Source organism: Glycine soja, chromosome 8 (genome assembly GCF_004193775.1).
Source record: "Glycine soja cultivar W05 chromosome 8, ASM419377v2, whole genome shotgun sequence".
NCBI classification, from domain to species: Eukaryota; Viridiplantae; Streptophyta; class Magnoliopsida; order Fabales; family Fabaceae; genus Glycine; species Glycine soja.
In genome coordinates this window covers 4203783-4222344 of record NC_041009.1, presented here as the reverse complement: position 1 = coordinate 4222344, position 18562 = coordinate 4203783, and the positions used below count along the sequence as shown (strand labels likewise).

Below are 18562 nucleotides of genomic sequence, written 5' to 3'. Positions count from 1 at the left end.
AAAGATTTCATATTGTTTCTTTTTCTTTTGTGATATCTTGGAATGGAATGAAAAGGCACCCATCAAAAGCTAAATATTCTTCTATCGCCATCTTCGTTTGCTCTATGAATTCTTTGGAATTGTTATTTGCAACCCACTTTTTGTTATTCTCAATCCCTTGTGTTTTTTTTATTACTATTAAACACGATTAAAGGATTGATAGTTTATGTCCTGCAACTAAATTAACGTGAATGCTTTGAAATTGTCGATAGTAGTAAATATGTATATGGTGCATATTTCCTTAAACATGTTTGAATGCAAAAGACAAATAAATGTGAATGTTATTTTATGGCCTGTAATGAAATTAATAAAATGACTATGAATTGTTAATTGCAATAAGTATGTGCAGGCCATATATTTGGTTGGAATTAAGTGTATGGTAGATTTGTTAGTCACCAAAGTGGTCAAATCTATAAGGTTATTTAATTGCAAATTAATGATTATTTCAATTACTCATAGTATAACGGATGCTAATATATGATTATTGGTTTATGGGTACATTGAAATTCATTGTTATAAGGCATTTATAGATCGCCCAAAGGTTGATCAATTGTTCTTATAATTAATGAATATAATTGTAGACGATTTGTGTGTATCATTAGTTTTATTTATATACCCAAAGGAAATAGGTACTACTAATTGGTGCATATTTAATTGACAAATAATGTTAAGAATTTTATTAGCACCATCATGTTTGTATGCTGTGTTGGTGTATCATCCAAAGGAGAGCATCAATATATATTGATCGTTATCTGAACGAATTATATGTATGACATGTGTTTTATGTCTCAAAACACTTATGTGAATTTTATTGTGAAGAGAAAGTTCATTATGATGCTTGGGACATTAATGAGTACATTGGTCATCATGAAGTTTGATGGTTCACGTACTATGTATGAACATGTCATTAAGATGACAAACATTGCAACAAGACTTAAGACCTTGAAAATGATTGTGAATGAAAACTTTCTTGTTCAGTTTATTTTGAATTTATTACCGTCTGAGTATGACCCATTCCAAATGAGATATAATACCATGAAAGATAAATGGAATGTGCATAAATTGCACAATATGTTAGTTCAGAAAGAAACAAGGCTTAAGAATCAAGGAAGTCACTCAGTCCTTTATGTAAGCCACTAAAGGAATCAAGGAGCTGAAAATAAATTTATGAAGAAGCATAATAAAGGCAAAGAGCCATTAAAGATCAATGACAACTATTTGAAAATCCAGAAGTTCAAAAGGCAATAATTGCCAATTTTGTGGGAAATTTGGACACTTTCAAAAGGATGACCTAAAGTGTAAGTCTTGATTCGATTGGACACTTCCATAAGGATTCCTTACAATCCAAACCAAATTCCTTCATGGGGAATAGAGTGAAAACTCCCGTGGAAGCAATCAGGACTTATCGTTTAAAACTCAACATTGGACATCATTTAGATTTACTGGAAACTTTTTATGTACCTAGTTTATCTTGGAATTTGGTTTCATGATCTAAATTTGATGTTATTAGATACTCTTTTAATTTTGGTAATGAATGTTTTAATTTATTTAAGCATAATCATCTCATTGGTATTGATGTTCTTTGTGATGGTTTATATAAATTGAAATTAGTTGGTTTGTATGCTGAAACCGTTTTAACTCTGCATCATAATTTTGACACTAAACATAATCTAGTGCATGAACGATCTGTTTTCTTGTGACATAAATGTTTAGGTCACATTTCTAGAGAAAGGATGGAAAAATTAATAAAGAATGAATTTCTTCCTGATCTAGATTTTACGAATCTAAATATTTGTGTGGATTGTGTTAAGGGAAAACAAGCAAAACATACAAAGAAATGAACTACAAGAAGCACTCAGCTTCTTGAAATTGTGCATATTTATATTTGTGGACCTTTTGATGTTAATTATTTCGAAAAGGAAAAATACTTTATCACCTTTATTGATGACTATTCACGTTACGATTATGTTTACTTACTGCATAAGAAATCTCAGGCAGTGGATGCCTTAGAAATCAAATGAAGTAGAAAGGCAATTAGACAAAAAAGTGAAAATTATTAGGTTTGATAGAGGTGGTGAGTATTACGAAAGATATGGTGAAATTGGGCAATACCTAGGTCCATTTACTAAACTTCTTAAAAAACGTGACATTTGTGTGCAATACACAATGCCTAGTATGCCACAACAAAATGGTGTATCAAAAAGACATAATAGAACTTTAATGGATATAGTTAGGATTATGTTAATCAATTAAACTTTACACGTATCTTTGTGAATGTATGTCTTGAAAATTGTCATGTATTTGTTGAATAGGATTCCTAGTAAGGAAATTCCAAAGACACCTTTTGAAATGTGGACGAATAGGACACCTAGTATAAGACACCTGCATGTTTGGGGTTGCTAGACAAAAATAAGGATTTATAATCCACAAGAAGGAAATTTGGTTGCAAGAACAATAAGTGGGTATTTCATTGGTTATCCAAAAAAGCCAAAGAGGTATATGTTTCATTGTCCTAATCATGTTATAAGAATTGTCGAAACTAGAAATGCAAGGTTCATTGAAAATGGTGAAATCAATGGGAGTACAATTCCACGAGATGTGAAAATTAAAGAAGTAAGAGTGTAAGTCCCTTTAGCTTGTGCCTCTAATAGTAAGATGATTGCTCATTTAGTTGTTGTTCAAAACAATAATGAAAAAGAGCGACACAATAATGAGCTCATGATACATAATGAACCTATTATGAAAGAACCACAAGAAATAACATTAAGGAGGTCTCAAAGAGAAAGGAGACCAACTATTTCAAATGACTATGTGGTATACCTACATGAAACACAAACAGACTTAAGCATTAATGATAATGATCTAGTTTTGTTTTCACAAGCTATAAGTTGTGATAATTCTGAGAAATGGGAAAATTCCATGAAAGAAGAGATAAATTTCATGAAACATAATTGTGTTTGGGACCTTGTAGAATTGTTAAAGGGTTGTAAGAGAGTTGGTTGTAAGTGGGTCTTCAAGACTAAACATGACTCTCATGACAACCTTGAATGTTACAAGGCTAGACTTGTTGCGAAGGGATTTACTCAGAAAGATGACATTGATTATAAAGAGACGTTTTCACCAGTCTCAAGAAATGATTCTTTTAGGATTACCACAACATTAGTAGCCCATTATGGTTAGGAGCTACATCAGATAGATGTGAAACTTGTCTTCCTTAATGAAGAATTAAAGGATAATGTTTATATGGATCAACCAATGAGATTCTTAATTGAAGGAAAGGAACATATAGTGTGCAAATTAAAGAAATCAATATACAGTCTTAAGTAAGCTTCCCGCCAATGATATTTGAAGTTTAATGATACCATTGTTTCCTTTGGATTTAAGGAAAATACTGTTGATTGGTGTATATATCTGAAGGTCAGTGGGAGTAAGGTTATTTTTCTAATTCTGTATGTTCATGATATCTTGCTTGCAACTAATGATCTTGGTCTTCTTCATAAAACTGAGAAGCTTCTCTCTAGTAACTTTGAAATGAAAGATATGGGCGAAGTAAGCTATGTGATATGGATAGAAATATTTCGTAATAGATCACAAGGATTGTTAGACTTATCTCATAAAACATATATCAATAAAGCACTAGAAAGATTCAAGATGAAAAGGTGTTTAACATCACCTGTTCCAATTTAGAGAGGAGACAAATTTAGTCTCGCACAACATCCTAGAAATGATATGAAACGAAAATAAATGGAAACAATTCCATATGCATAAGTTGTTGTTGCATCCATGTTTTGAGTTTACAATTCAGGCTAATTGGCTGCGGAACTTTATTTCAGAGTTTGAAATTGTTAACAGTATTGTCAGGCCACTTAAAATGTATTGTGATAACTTCACAATAGTATTTTTTTCTAAGAACGACGAGTACTCTAGGGGCAAACATATGGAATTGAAGTACTTTGTCGTGAAGGAATAAGTTTAGAAACAAAGAGTGTCAATAAAACATATTAACACAAACCTTATGATAGTTGACCCTTTGAATAAGGGATTATCGCCCAAGACATTTATAGAACATGTTGAAAGTATGAGCATTATTGTTATTGATGATCATTAAATGTAATTTACCTTATGCATTTTAGTGACACTTTGAGCTCATTTATGACATGTTTCTGATTACTAGTTCTCTGTATTTGCATGCATATTTGTATTAGAGTAATGTTAACAGGTTTTGTCTTGAATAAAGACATCATGTTGGACCAATTATGTTCTCCTAACTAATGATCATATTAAAAAGAAGACTAATTTGTAATACATGGAAGGGACTATGTTGATTAAGTGATGTACAACCGTTATGACTCAAATTGGTTCCTATTCTTAATCATGAAATTATGATGTACCCAATGTATAAAACAGTTTAGTCATTTTAATGTGCATTATGTTAGTTTAGTCTATTTATTTATTTAGTTCATAATGTTTAGTGATGTCACATGAGCCAAGTGGGAGAATGTTAGAATTAATGTCTCGTGAGAGACATGTGACTTATGTAGGGATTAATAAATAAATAATTAATAATTAAAGACTAAATTATAATTGGGTTAAATAAGAGAAGTTTTTAGAGGTAACTACTAAGAGTAATAGTTATAAAATGAGTTAATACCTATTAACGTGAAACAGAAAAAATATTTGGGATATTTTAAGATGTTCTCTCTAATCTCTAGTCATTACAAACGTAAAGAGACAGAAAAAATAGTGAAATGAGTGAAATCTTATTTCTCTTCTTTTTTCAAGAAATCAAAATACACCGAAGAAAAATCTCACTATGGCGAAATGTACGCATTGTTCATTTATTATTTGTGAGAATTATAAGTTTTAAGATCCTGTTAGTTTCCTATAATTGTTAATCTAGGAAACCCTTAAAATTTTAAAATTTTAGAGGTTTGCTTAGCTTAGTTGCTTCCTCAAACATGGAGACCAAAGAGGAGATAATGCTTCCATCACCGTCCAAAGGCCTTGCTAATAATGGCGAACAGTGTTCTCCGGGTGATGACTCCGGGAGCTTCTATATGAAACTCGCTGTGTTGTTGGAGTCCTCTGGACTCAGTCTCATGTGAGATAAAACCAAGAACATGCATGCTGCCTCTTGTTTTTAACCCATATATAATACTCTCTAATTTCTTTTTAGTTGTTCTCATAAGTTTGCATGCAAGGAAAGTCGAGTCTTTTTTGTGTTGGTGACTTGGTGCTTCCTGTTTCACCGGTTTTAACTTCTGACTTTTCATGATTGTAAGGTGATGTAATGCTCTATTTTTTAATTCTGCTTGGCAGCTTCAATGTCCGAGAAACATTGCTGGACTTGTACCTATTTTACTTGGAGGTGACTAGAAGAGAAGGATATCACCAGGTATATATATTGCTATTGCATTTCCCTGTTGTCCACACGATTTTAGTAAGTTATTTTTACTGTATTGGAGCGCATGCAAGTTTATTCATCCAAATCAGTCGTGGTAAATAGTTTTATTATGTATCATTGCATGAATTTGTCTCAGATATTCAATTTTAATATCATGTTAAACATTGTTTCCAATTTCCAGGTTGATCGAGAAAAGAAATGGGGTGAAGTAGTATTTGCCCTGAAATTGGAAGGGAATAGTGTAAAGTTATGTGCTCAAGCTGAAAAGTTTTACGCACATCTTCTCTACCAATTTGAGCAATTGTACTTCTACAGGCGTCCTGCAAAGCAAGCTGGATCTAACAGCACCAAAGGTTAGCCAAAGAGAGTAGAGAGACCTATTATTTGTGGTTATTTTAAGTAGATATAGATTCAGGTCTGGCACTTCACACACAAGTTTGATATATATATATATATATATATATATTTACTGTTGGACAGAACTTAAGACATTTCAGCAGCTTCAATATATGATGTTTCAGTCAGAAAATGTTATGCTTAAATTACTTGAAGGGCTTTTTTTTTCCCTTGTCACATCCTCCTCTTTCTTTAAAGGTCCACTTCAGAAGAAGCGGAAATCAACAGCTAGTTTACCTCATACAATGGATATTAAAGATGGTCATAAGAAGACCACAGAGATGTCCAAGGACTACTCTTGCAACATGACAGCAGGTTTGTTACTTGGCTAAACACTTTCCAAGTCCTAATTAAGACAATATACATCAGTTTAATTTTTTCAGTAATGTAGTGGTCTTTAGAGGTGCTTATACAATGCTTTGGATTCCAACCAAGCAGGTGCTGGGTATGTGGTTTTACCGCCACCCTCACATGTCAAAGAAACCAAGAAACACCGAGGTTCTCTGCCGGGACAAAAGACTGCATATCAGATATTCCTCAAGCATGAATGTGCTCGACTGAACTTGTGGTCAGGCCTTAGAAGGCCAGAAAATCCTACGTTTGGCTATCGATGCATGGAGGAATATGTCTACAATTGAGAAAAAGGTATGTCTAGAAGTTACATATATAATATCTATTCTTGAAAGATATATAGATGTATCCTTGAATTATTCTTTGAGGTTTGCTTGGAATTTGCCTCTTGTGATTACTATTGATGCAGCCATATGAGGAGGAAAGCAAGAAGAACAAGGAAGCAATGATTGGTAACAAGAAGGAGGAGAAGTGGCATAGTCTGAGTGGTGATAATCTTGTAACTTCACAACCTGAGACAGATGACTCCAAGCTTGTCAAGAAAGCAACTGAAAAAGCGCCAACGGATCCTTCCTTCATCTTCATATATAATTGACTGGAATGGATTTGCCACTTAGCTAGGGAATCCGAGTAACTCCACTAGTCTGTCTAGTTATAGATTTTTCTGCTCCGAGCCCATGACTATGCATCCAGCAGTTTTCTCCTTTTTGAAACTCAGTCCAAGCTGCTATGTATATGTATGGTTTTGAAACAGCTGAAACGGGCTTGGAGTAGTTGGATCATAGCATCTTCTCTTGACACTAGAAAAGTATGTACATAGATATGTCTCAAAGGCTTTTATGGTAACACAACTTATGTTGGTGTATAATTCCTATTACAAATTAACTTTTTGTTGGGATACAAAGGCAGTTGATTTTTTTCAAGTAAAAGAAAAAGTTTAAGTGGGATTTTTCAAGAAAATAATGAAACCAACATTTTGCACCTAAATCAAAACCTTACACCTTCATCAAGAAGGAAAATTTTCAAATAATCTATCCCATTGGGCACTTAATATAGGCAACCCGACTCTAAATGGAACCACAAATGTGATTTGTACAAAAGAAATGCTTTATTCATAGTTTTATATTTGTTTTAGTAAAGTCTTCTTATGGATTTGTGGCCTTTTAATCTCCATGAAAATTTGGTATGAAATGCTGAATCATTTTTTGAATATAAAACAATATATTATAAATTATATAATAGATATATAATAAATAATTTATATTATAATAGAAGATTATTTTTAACTATTAATATATTTTTTTTCGTGCAACTCAAATTTTGTTCCACAAGTTGGCAAACCCATTACGGCAGGCTGGGCTACCCACAAAAAATAAAACATTAACCTGATTGGCCAACCTCCATTTGCCTTCACAGATACAGTCAGTCACAAACATCTCATCTCCAACTCACCAGACCATGATAATTGATACATACAAACAATTGCACTTAACTCATTCATTCTCTTCTCTTCTCTTCAGGTACCATTTTCCTTTCCTTATTATTATGCCATCTCACTTTTTTTTATTGAATATCCTTTGCACGTTACGACATTTCTTACCATCTATTCTAATCGATTCATTCCTTCTGTTGTTTTGCATCGCAACTTTCTTTTGTGTTTGGGGGCAATGCCCTTCGCTAACCATCTTTCAATTTTTCTTTTTCTTTTTTCCAACCAAGACCCACCACGTTCTGTTATTCATTAAGCTTTTTAATCCATCAAATTTAGAATCCTACCAATTTGAATGCATCAGAATTTATCATTTTCAGATGTCCACTTGCAGATTATAGAAGGGATACTGCTTCTCCATAAACCTGCAATGCGATAGATTACCAGGTTCTTCCTCACCTATATTTTGCTCAGGTGTGCACTGTGGACCCCATTGTCAAAGCTAGCATATACTTGTATGGTTTAAAGTCGAGTAGAATTGATTTTGAACAGCTTAATATGATTGAATGCATGCATAAATTAATCTGAACCCGCATATTTTCATTGGAAAGTTTGAAAATTGATATTCATGTCTTGTTAACTGTCAGGATTAGAGGTTAGAGACCAAAAATGGTAAAATCAACATATGAGAAATTTTCAAAGGACTTTGTGATGGGGGGAGTAGCAGCAATCATATCAAAGAGTGCAGCGGCACCAATTGAGAGAGTGAAGCTTTTATTGCAAAACCAAGGTGAAATGATTAAAAGAGGACAGCTCAAAAAACCATACTTGGGTGTGTCTGATGGCTTTAAGAGGGTCTTCATGGAAGAGGGTTTGATTGCCTTTTGGAGAGGACACCAGGCCAATATTATCCGATATTTCCCCACACAAGTGAGTTATTCACTTCACCAACATCCTGATTGATGTTAAAGACCTGAATCCCCAACCCCACTATTTATTTTCACTTTCTTTCTATTTGTCACTCCTATGAGTTAAATGGACTATTGCCTGTTATAACTTTGTAGGGTTTTGTTTCTGCTTTTTAATGGAACTTCAACAAAATGAAACCAAGGAAAGAGAAAAAGAAAACAAAAGAGTGAGCATGACAGTTATCAGGTCTGCTGAGTGATATGTAGTAACTTAGCCCTTAAATATATCAGGGTAATTATTTCTTGTGCTGCTTACTAAAAATGCAATTGCAAACCAATTAATATACCCAAATTCTTTTGTTCATGGATTTTGTGTTCTCTGTCATCTATGGACCTTAGATATTCAATTAGAGGTAGTATCTGTTAACTTAATTTTCCTTTCATCCTTGTTTCTTTATCTACTCTCAATTAAATTGAAGTGTATGTTATCTCAGAGCCTTGACTTGTGCCAATTTCTTATCCAAAATCATTTCATGCCATGATGTAACATTTACTGTGCATGCAATCTCATCCATTGACATATGATCATTCCAGTTTGTTCTTTGGTACATTACCCTTTGAGCTTGCTTTCTGCTTTTCCTGTCAAATTGTTAATGCTTGTCAAATATTATTAGCTGGGTCATGGCACTTCCATAAAATAACAGCCCATACATATGGGAGAAAATCCATCTGTTTGTTTTTACTGCTTTGTGTTCCCACCAATTCCTGGAATCAGGTGTCTCAAATAATAGTTTTCTTTTTTTCTTTTAAAATAATGTTTGAGCAAACAGTTAATTGGTCTATAGGCTTTCAATTTTGCATTCAAAGGTTACTTCAAAAGCATTTTTGGGTATTCCAAAGAGAGAGACGGGTACATTAAGTGGTTTGCTGGGAATGTGGCTTCAGGCAGTGCTGCAGGAGCGACTACATCACTACTTCTGTATCATTTAGATTATGCACGTACTAGGTTGGGCACCGATGCAATAGAGTGCCGTGTTACCAGTCAACGCCAGTTTAAAGGACTAATTGATGTATACCGGAAGACCTTATCAAGTGATGGAATTGCTGGCTTGTACAGGGGATTTGGGATTTCAATATGGGGAATCACCTTGTATCGAGGGATGTACTTTGGGATCTATGACACCATGAAGCCTATTGTTTTAGTTGGGCCTTTTGAGGTAAGCAACTAAGCATTTACACTTTTACAAAAGAGTCAATGGGAAAATATATAGTTAATACTTGATTATTTTAACTGAGAATTTTTGCCTTCTATTGCTACTGGACAAGTAATCTCTTTGGTTTGTGTCACAGTGGAATGTGGACCAATTATTGTAGCACCCCTAGATTATGCAAATTTACATTGATAATTGAACCCTTGAGTTTGAACATCCATCTTCAAGACATAAGTCAAATAACCTTTTGTAGATGCATCTCTTGATTGTATAGCACTTTGAGTGTTTGTTCTGTTCTCTTATGCCCTGGCAGTCCAATGTGGGTCTCTTGATTTATTTTCTGCAGGGGAAGTTTCTTGCTAGTTTCTTATTAGGTTGGAGCATCACAACTTTTTCAGGGGTTTGTGCATACCCTTTCGACACATTGCGCCGGCGAATGATGCTCACCTCTGGGCATCCAAACAAGTACTGTACTGCAATACATGCATTTCAAGAGATTGTTCGACAGGAGGGTTTCCGAGCTCTATTTCGAGGAGTTACCGCAAATATGCTTCTTGGCATGGCAGGAGCTGGGGTGCTTGCTGGATACGATCAGCTGAACCGTATCTCATCTAGACACAGTCACTATAATGAGACAAACCAAAGAGTTCTGAAATGAATGCCCGAGTAGGAAAGAAATGCCTAACCTAAAAGAGGCATATTCATCATTTTGAATGAATAGTATGCCTGTTCATTTCAAAAGTTTGGTCTGAAGGACCATAACATAATAAACGAACTTTTGGACATGACAGCGGAAGGTATTTGTTCTGGTTCAATAATTAATCACATTTAACGTGTCCAAAAGAATGTTTTTTTTTTTTTTTTTTTCTAAAGGGAGTTTTGCATTTTGGGACCTTAAAAGTCATACTATGGCTGTTCATTTCAAAAGTTTGGTCTCAAGGACTATAACACAATAAACAAACTTTTGGGCATGGTGACCAAAGGCATTTGTTCTATAAACCAAACTATAGTTCGATCTTTGAACATGGTAAACTTGATTTTTAGGTCCTTAAATTAAATTCTCCCTTTTTTAGTGGCGATTTTTAGAATTGGAATACTCTACTGCCTCATTGTAAATTTAACTCCCCATTTAGAAAAAAATAAATAAATAAATAATTTGCTTGGGGCGAGGGTTATTGGAAACGTTTCAAGACTGCAAAGCACTCAGCCAACCTGTCTGTTTCTATTAATGCTGTATATATGAAGTTTACGATGTACAGTTTACATCCCCAGTTTCAGTTATATTATTAACATCATTGCACAGATATTACCTATGGAATTTTCCTAGAAGATGCATAACTTATCAGAATTTGAAGTTATCTACTTCTATCCATTGCGATGTACAATTTCAAAGCTCTAGTTATTTATTACTTGTTATGAAAAGATAAATTTTACAATTCCATTGAATTGGATTGATTTATGAATATTCCTGCTGCAAACTCACTTGCATGCTTGCATGGTAATGTCCAATATCATGATGCGTGGCACTGAGTCTTGACCATAAATGTGTTATCATCCAGATTCCAGATTGATTAGACGATAAAATAAATAAAAAAGTATAAAATAGAATTTAATTATTCTCCCCTCAAACTCGATCTAGTATGCAACCTTCTTTACTTGCACTGTAGCAAGTGTCCAGTATCATGAGTGGCAGCGGGTCTTCGCTAGAAGACATCTACCCTTGTTATTCAAGTTTCAGGTTGCAGCATAAAAATATTGTATGACGATCACAAATATTATAATATTTTAATAAATTAGCTTATGAAATAATCATTTTGTGGTAATGTAAGTCTGTAAATGAAAATATCAAGAAAGGAAACTGTTATTGAAGGGGTACCCTTCTATAAAGGTTAAAGAAACATAGAACTGCAACCACTGCAGCTAAACATAACCTTCAGCAAGCCAAAGAACTCAACATTATCGATTAGATACTGCTTGTAACATGCGAAGCATCAATTTGATCGAACATCTTCAGCTCTCAGCACCCTCATCTTCTTCTTCAGAATCACCATCTTCATCAGCCGCCGCATCCTGGTACTGTTGATACTCAGCTACAAGATCATTCATGTTACTCTCTGCTTCAGTAAACTCCATCTCATCCATTCCTTCTCCCGTGTACCAGTGCAAGAAGGCTTTCCTTCTGAACATGGCTGTGAACTGCTCACTCACTCTTCTGAACATCTCCTGTATAGAAGTTGAGTTACCGACAAAAGTTGAAGCCATGGAAAGGCCTCTGGGAGGGATGTCACAGACGCTAGACTTGACATTGTTGGGAATCCACTCAACAAAGTAGGAAGAGTTCTTGTTCTGCACGCTTAACATCTGTTCATCCACCTCTTTTGTGCTCATTTTGCCTCTGAACACTGCTGAGGCTGTCAAGTAACGACCGTGGCGTGGATCAGCTGCACACATCATGTTCTTGGCATCCCACATCTGTTGTGTCAGTTCCGGGACAGAAAGTGCGCGGTAGTTCTGTGATCCTCGAGAAGTTAGGGGAGCAAAACCCACCATGAAAAAGTGGAGTCTTGGAAATGGGATCAAGTTCACTGCTAGCTTCCTTAAGTCTGAGTTGAGCTGACCCGGGAATCTTAAGCAACAAGTAACTCCACTCATTGTTGCTGATATCAAATGATTCAAGTCTCCAACTGCAAACAATTAATAGAGAAAACAGATATTAAGTGTAAAAAAAAGAAGAAAAAAACTTCATTATCATAGGTGCTGGATCATTAATACTATTGCTGTTATGCTTACAGCTAGGCGTAGCGAGCTTGAGGGTCCTGAAGCAGATGTCATATAGCGCTTCATTATCAAGGACCATACACTCATCAGCATTCTCCACCAACTGGTGAACAGAAAGTGTAGCATTATAAGGCTCAACAACCGTGTCTGACACCTTTGGAGATGGAAACACAGAGAATGTGAGCATCATTCGATCAGGGTATTCCTCTCTGATCTTCGAAATCAGCAGAGTTCCCATTCCAGAACCCGTTCCCCCACCCAAGGAGTGGCACACTTGAAATCCTAATTAAATTCAAACCCAAAACCATTAAATAAATAATAGCATACACAACAAATCAAAATTAGTAAATCTTTGGTTACTTTATTAATTACCTTGCAAGCAGTCACAATTCTCAACCTCCTTCCTAACAACATCAAGGACGGAGTCAATAAGCTCAGCACCCTCAGTGTAATGGCCCTTTGCAAAGTTGTTTCCGGCGCCCGACTGACCGAAAACAAAGTTGTCCGGCCGGAAAATCTGGCCATAAGGGCCGGTGCGGGCAGCATCCATGGTGCCAGGCTCAAGGTCCATCAGCACTGCCCGTGGCACGTAACGTCCATTGCTTCCCTCATTGTAATAAACATTCACTCTTTCAAGCTGAAGTTCGGAGTTGCCTACGTACTGCCCTGTGGTATCAATCCCATGCTCATCACACACCACTTCCCAGAACTTTGTTCCTATTTGGTTCCCGCATTGCCCTCCCTGAATGTGAAGAATCTCACGCATATTCTGGCTTGGATGAGGGGCAAAATTAACTCTTTTTTCAACTGTCACTGCAGCACTGGCTTGCTTGGAATGAATAAGCAAACGATTAGTCATTTATTTATAGTCAATTGTAAATGGACATAATTACATGAATGCCCTTTGAAAACGAATTGGACTTGGATGAATGCCATTTGTAAGCTGCTACTTGCAACCTCGCCGGCTTCACTCTGATCTGATCAACTTGGTCTTTTATTATATTTATACGAATGACTTATACATACAAACATAACATCAGATACTTGAAAGCCACCATATAGTAAGTTAGAACTTGGGACTCACTCTTTTTAGTAAAGGTTTTCTTAATATAACATCGGCATCTATTTTTACAATATCAAGGGTTATGTTATGCCATTTGGGAGACCCAAATGACTTTTTTATTGTCTTGACACTCAAAAGTGACTGCAACTAAAAGAAAGGGATGAGGGAGTTTCATGGACCATAAAATGATGCGTATGCTAAGGCCGGCAAGTTCTCTTCAACGATGTGTATATATGTAGTAACTATGTCTACTTTTCTTGCAATAAATGTTACTACACCTTATTAGCATCACCCCATCTAGAAACGAAACCAATAAAATATTATTTGGTCGCAGAATTCCCTTTGAATAAAGTTCCTCTCTCCCGATTTCTTTGTTCAACTATATTGAAATGTCTCTGTCCAATATGCTAATAAAAAATCTCACGCTTAAATGTGTTTAAAATGCTTGCAAATATACTTTGTGTGATTTTAGTTCTTACCATTTTTTTTACTTTTAGATTCTGATATTTTTTTAGTGTTCTCTATTTTTTTTTTTTGAAGGACTTTCGGATTTGAACCCATGACCAACAAGTCACCAAGGCACAACTTTACCGCTCGCACCAGGGAGGATGTTCTCTTTTAGTCCTTATTATTAATTTTAGTTAATTTAGTATTGACACGACTAATAAAATGAAGAACATTAATTAAAATAATCAAGAATTTTTCAAATTAAAATAATTAGATTATTTTTATATGCATAATTCAATTAAATAATATATTATGAAAATAATTTTTTGTTGTTTATAATATTACTCTTACTTTTTTAAATATAATATACATGTATGTATAATTTACTTAAACATTTATAATTTACTTTTAATATATTAGTTTTGATATCATTTTTACATTTCAATTCATTAGTTTTTGACTAATTGTAATATAATTTATCTCTCCAAAAAAATATTTATATATGAAAAAAAATTATATACTTTTAAAAAAAGTACAATATTAAGAATAAATTAGTGAAGTAAATATAATATGTTTAGTAAAACTAATTTATAAGGCAATCAAACCCTTTTTTTGTGTGTGAAAAAGGTAATCAAACCTTATAAACTAGTTGGCCGTCGTGTCAACGAACTGAAAGCTTATATTTAAGTTGAGCGGATGGCATATATCAATCAAAAGAATCTAACCTTATAAACTACTGTACTACGGTTACTGCTCCAAGTCCAAAGACTAATATCCATTTTTTTCCTTTAATTTTCTTGGTTGGACCAGTTATTGCTACAGTGTAGTATTACCGCTTTGAAAAGAGTAAAAATAGATGGCTTGATTTGTTTTCGTGGAACAGAAAAGTAGCATAGTTCAAGCTTTCCCCCGTCTCTTAATTATAATTTGCATGAATACAAGCAACACGATAAATAAGATTTTGGCTTAAATATGTTTTAAATCTTTGTTTAGCTGTCATCCCAGTCCCCAGATTCTATCAATCACTCTTCCTGCCCGTCTTTGACTAGGAGAACAAAATCATGACCATCTGCATGTGAACACATTTGGCAAAGTTAGACCTTGTTTTGTGCATCATATCATATGGTTGCCTTAAGAACGCTGGAGTTCATCCATTCCACACTGGTAGCATTAGCATTGTCTACAAGAATTTGCACATACAGAACAGATAGATGGCACATGACAGTTAGACTTGTTGGCATCTCTAATGAACTGCATCTTGAATCAAAATATCTGTTTATTTATTGATAGATATGCAGCAAGTGCCATGCTGCAACCAACATACCTCCACTATCCAGTAGCAACTATTCAGCATGCCCTCAACTTGAATAAAAAATGAAAACTCCCAGAGTTCCAAAATCAAAGTACTACATCAACAGAAAACAGAAGATTGCATATCTTCCCCTCTATGCAAACACTTTCTTGAGAACCACTATTGGCATGTAAGCTCTTGCTCTTCTTTGCTTTCCTATAATGTTCTGCTTCAGCATATTTACCATTTGTTTCAAAACCAGCTATTAGTACATCATAAGTACCTAACACGGGACAAAATCCTTTGGTGCACATGATTTTGTAAATCTCAAGAGCCTTGGTAACTCTTCTAACAGAGAAGTAAACACTAATTAAAGCAGTAAAGGTAGCAGTGCACTTATGGTTATCAGGTAATAAGTTGAAAATCTTCATGGCCAAAGTGTGCTTTTTAGCACAACCAAGCCTAATGATCAAAAGTGAAGCCAAATAGGTTCCAAGAGAATACCCAGCTCTAGTCATTTCCTCAACAATTTCCACCAGCTTTGAAAACATATTTGATCTGATCAACAAGCCTATTAAGGAAAGATATCCTGTTCTCTCAATACTTATTCCCATTGTAACACTGTACTTGAAAGCCAACAAAGCACCTTTAGGTCGACAATGACTACAATTTACCTCAATAATGGTTGAGACAACCTTATGTTCTAAATATATTTTCTTATCCATCATCCCTGTAAGTAAATGGTCAATAGCAACAACATTTCTATTTTTCAAGAGAACAAATAGAAGCTCGTTATCTATATTAGTAGGACAATCTGCAGCAACCGTGATACTATTACTTGCATCCTTCCTTGTGCTACAATCCATATAAAATTGTGGATTGACTTGCCTCAGAAGGGTATCAGTCTCACCAGAAATTTTAAAGCTTCCAATGCTTCAACAAAAACAGGGTAGCGAAGAACTAGACGGTTTTCTTTCATGTACTGAAGGATATGGGTCATGAACTCAGTCCCACCAACTTTAGAACACCTCTGAATCAAAATATTGCATGCAGCTTTATCAGGTTGCGCCCCAGCCTCTTGCATCTTTTCAAAAATCTCTAGGGCCTCTTTGCATTTTCCTGATATAGACAAAAACAAAAATAACCATTACCACCTTCAACTTGATAATAAAGAAAATAAAGTGAATAATTCCTGAAAGCCCTGGTAGAGCATATAACAAACAGGTTGAAGGCAGACTAACCAGAGGCAATAAGATAGTCCATTAGAACGGTGTAAGTGTGGCAATTAGGAGCAACACCGGAGCTAATCATCTCCTTGTAAACACGAGTGGCCTCTTTGAGTCTTCGATTATGAAAGAGAATCTTGATATAAGCGGTGTAAGAGACAACAGTCTTGGATTTGATTTGGTGCCACATTTGCATAGCCTGATCTCGACGTTCCCGGAACTGGAAAGCCAATGCATCATGGAAGTGTAGGTAACAGAATCAAGCTTGATGGAAGAGACTCTACCAGCTTCTCCGAAAATATCAAGCATGGTAGTGTAAGTGTAGTGGTCGTGCTTGAAGCCTCTGAGGGAAGAGGCCCAGTTGAAGAACAACCACGCTTTCTCCATTGGAGGGTGGGACTTGAGAACCTGGTTCACCGTGTAAGAGTCCCACCTCAAAGACATATTATTCAGCTCTTGCTCGGCGCTTTCCCAACTTGAATACTTTAGCGTCTTGTAAATTTTCCCAATTACGTTCCTCATATACTCTCTGTGCTCATCCTTCAATTTCAATTTCTCGCCTTTCTTCATGTTGCTGATGGCTCTGGTGGAAGGAGAAGGAACAAGATTTCTGAGAAATCCATCAAGCTTGTAGATTCTCATTCAGCACATCAGTAACAACAATGCCAAACTTTATTAACCATTCTATGTTATGTTCCGTACGGCCTGGCCCAACATTTACAAGCTTAATACTGGTCCAAGTAGGGTGGAAATACAAGATTATTTTTAAAAATGTATTGAAAGAAATAAGTGATTAATAAAATCTAGCTAAATTTTATTAAAATTTAAAATATTTTTAAAAGGGATACCAAATTAAATATTTAATATATAAAATCTACTTATTTTATTTATTACATATTGTGTGTTTTTACTATTCATCTTATATTATATCAAAAATAAAGTAAAAATAACATACTTGTAAGCGGACATCACACTCTCGTTAAGTTAATTAGTTTAATGGTTAAAGTATCTTAAAGTATAAGTTAAAATAATAAAATAAATATTATAAATAGTGTAATATGAAAATATCCAAACATAAAAGAAATAAAACTTATTGTCTATCATTTTTAATATCTTATATAATAAAAAGATCAAACAAAGTCTATCTTATGTGGAAAAAAAATTAAAAACAAAAAAATCCTACTTTATTACCGGAAGAAGAGAAAAAAAATAATAAAATTCTAGCTTATATAGAAAAGAATAAAATATATCTAATAAATATTTAAAAACAAAAATAAAATAAATGTAAAAAACTAAAGCCAGTGTCTTAAAAACTGCTAGCGTCTCAAAACGCTGAAAAATATATAAAAAAAATGCTTGTTTGATAAACAGATAAACAAACTTTTGAACTAATAAAAAAATTAAAAATTAACGGACGAAATACCTTACAAAATATATCCTTATTAGTATTATTTTGTTATATGAAGTAGATTTATTATTAGTGTTCGGCAATCTTGTATTATCGCAGTACATTAATTAATTATTAATGTTTTATAATTACGTTTTGAAATATTATACATTAATTCAATATTTACGGCCACATTATCACATTCAAATTTATAATTGTGATAGGCAAAATCAACATACAAGTTTATGAGAAAAAAGTTGTACACGATGGTGTACAATTTACACAATATTCATCTAGTTATAATCTACTCTTTTTATTAAATTTATTGATTTTTAAAATAAGAGAAAGAAGATTATGAATAGATAGTATAAAAAGTTTTATATAGTCATTTAATCACAATTTATTATGTGTGATAAGTTTGTTGACTTTTAAAATAATTATCTTAAAATAATTTATGATTAAATTAAAGTGTAAAATTATTTTATATTATCAGTATATACACATTAAAATCTCCACAAATAATTATTTTAAAATAACTCAAACGATAATTTATAATTGGATACGATTAGACATTAAACTTTAAGTTAATTGAAAGTTTAAAGTTTGTTTTTTTACCCATAAAAGTTTAAAAG

General features: G+C 34.1%; 2 protein-coding genes and 1 pseudogene across 8 annotated transcripts; 1 reads left to right on the top strand and 2 right to left on the bottom strand.

Annotated features, from left to right (window-relative positions):
* The first annotated feature begins 7591 nt into the window (after nt 1–7591).
* LOC114421285 (ADP,ATP carrier protein ER-ANT1-like) lies at nt 7592–11040 on the top strand. 7 transcript variants are annotated; one of them, XM_028387141.1, is made up of 5 exons: nt 7592–7710; nt 8014–8066; nt 8267–8549; nt 9373–9744; nt 10052–11040. In XM_028387141.1, the coding sequence occupies exons 3-5, from the start codon at nt 8289–8291 to the stop codon at nt 10394–10396; spliced, it is 978 nt and encodes a 325-aa protein (XP_028242942.1). In that variant the 5' UTR covers nt 7592–7710; nt 8014–8066; nt 8267–8288; the 3' UTR covers nt 10397–11040. The 7 variants fall into 7 exon arrangements, with proteins under 7 accessions (XP_028242942.1, XP_028242943.1, XP_028242939.1 ...); XM_028387142.1 differs by having other exon boundaries at nt 8014–8093; nt 8273–8549; XM_028387138.1 differs by having other exon boundaries at nt 8014–8093.
* Nucleotides 11041–11581: 541 nt separating this feature from the next.
* Nucleotides 11582–13384, bottom strand: LOC114421284 (tubulin beta chain-like). Its single transcript, XM_028387136.1, has 3 exons — nt 12889–13384; nt 12529–12798; nt 11582–12422 (listed from the first exon to the last, which is right to left on the bottom strand). Exons 1-3 carry the CDS (start codon nt 13373–13375, stop codon nt 11749–11751), a joined length of 1431 nt encoding a protein of 476 aa, XP_028242937.1. The 5' UTR covers nt 13376–13384; the 3' UTR covers nt 11582–11748.
* Nucleotides 13385–14773: 1389 nt separating this feature from the next.
* Nucleotides 14774–17178, bottom strand: LOC114424507 (annotated as a pseudogene).
* Nucleotides 17179–18562: the final 1384 nt, after the last annotated feature.

Excerpts from the sequence above, each read along its gene's own strand:
- LOC114421285 (XM_028387141.1), top strand. The coding sequence starts at position 8,289 with ATGGTAAAATCAACATATGAGAAATTTTCAAAGGACTTTGTGATGGGG. Across the intron at positions 8,550-9,372 it reads TCCGATATTTCCCCACACAA|GCTTTCAATTTTGCATTCAA; the intron begins GTGAGTTATTCA and ends ATTGGTCTATAG. Across the intron at positions 9,745-10,051 it reads TTTTAGTTGGGCCTTTTGAG|TCCAATGTGGGTCTCTTGAT; the intron begins GTAAGCAACTAA and ends ATGCCCTGGCAG.
- LOC114421284 (XM_028387136.1), bottom strand. The coding sequence starts at position 13,375 with ATGACTAATCGTTTGCTTATTCATTCCAAGCAAGCCAGTGCTGCAGTG. Across the intron at positions 12,799-12,888 it reads GAATTGTGACTGCTTGCAAG|GATTTCAAGTGTGCCACTCC; the intron begins GTAATTAATAAA and ends GAATTTAATTAG. Across the intron at positions 12,423-12,528 it reads CAAGCTCGCTACGCCTAGCT|TTGGAGACTTGAATCATTTG; the intron begins GTAAGCATAACA and ends AATTGTTTGCAG.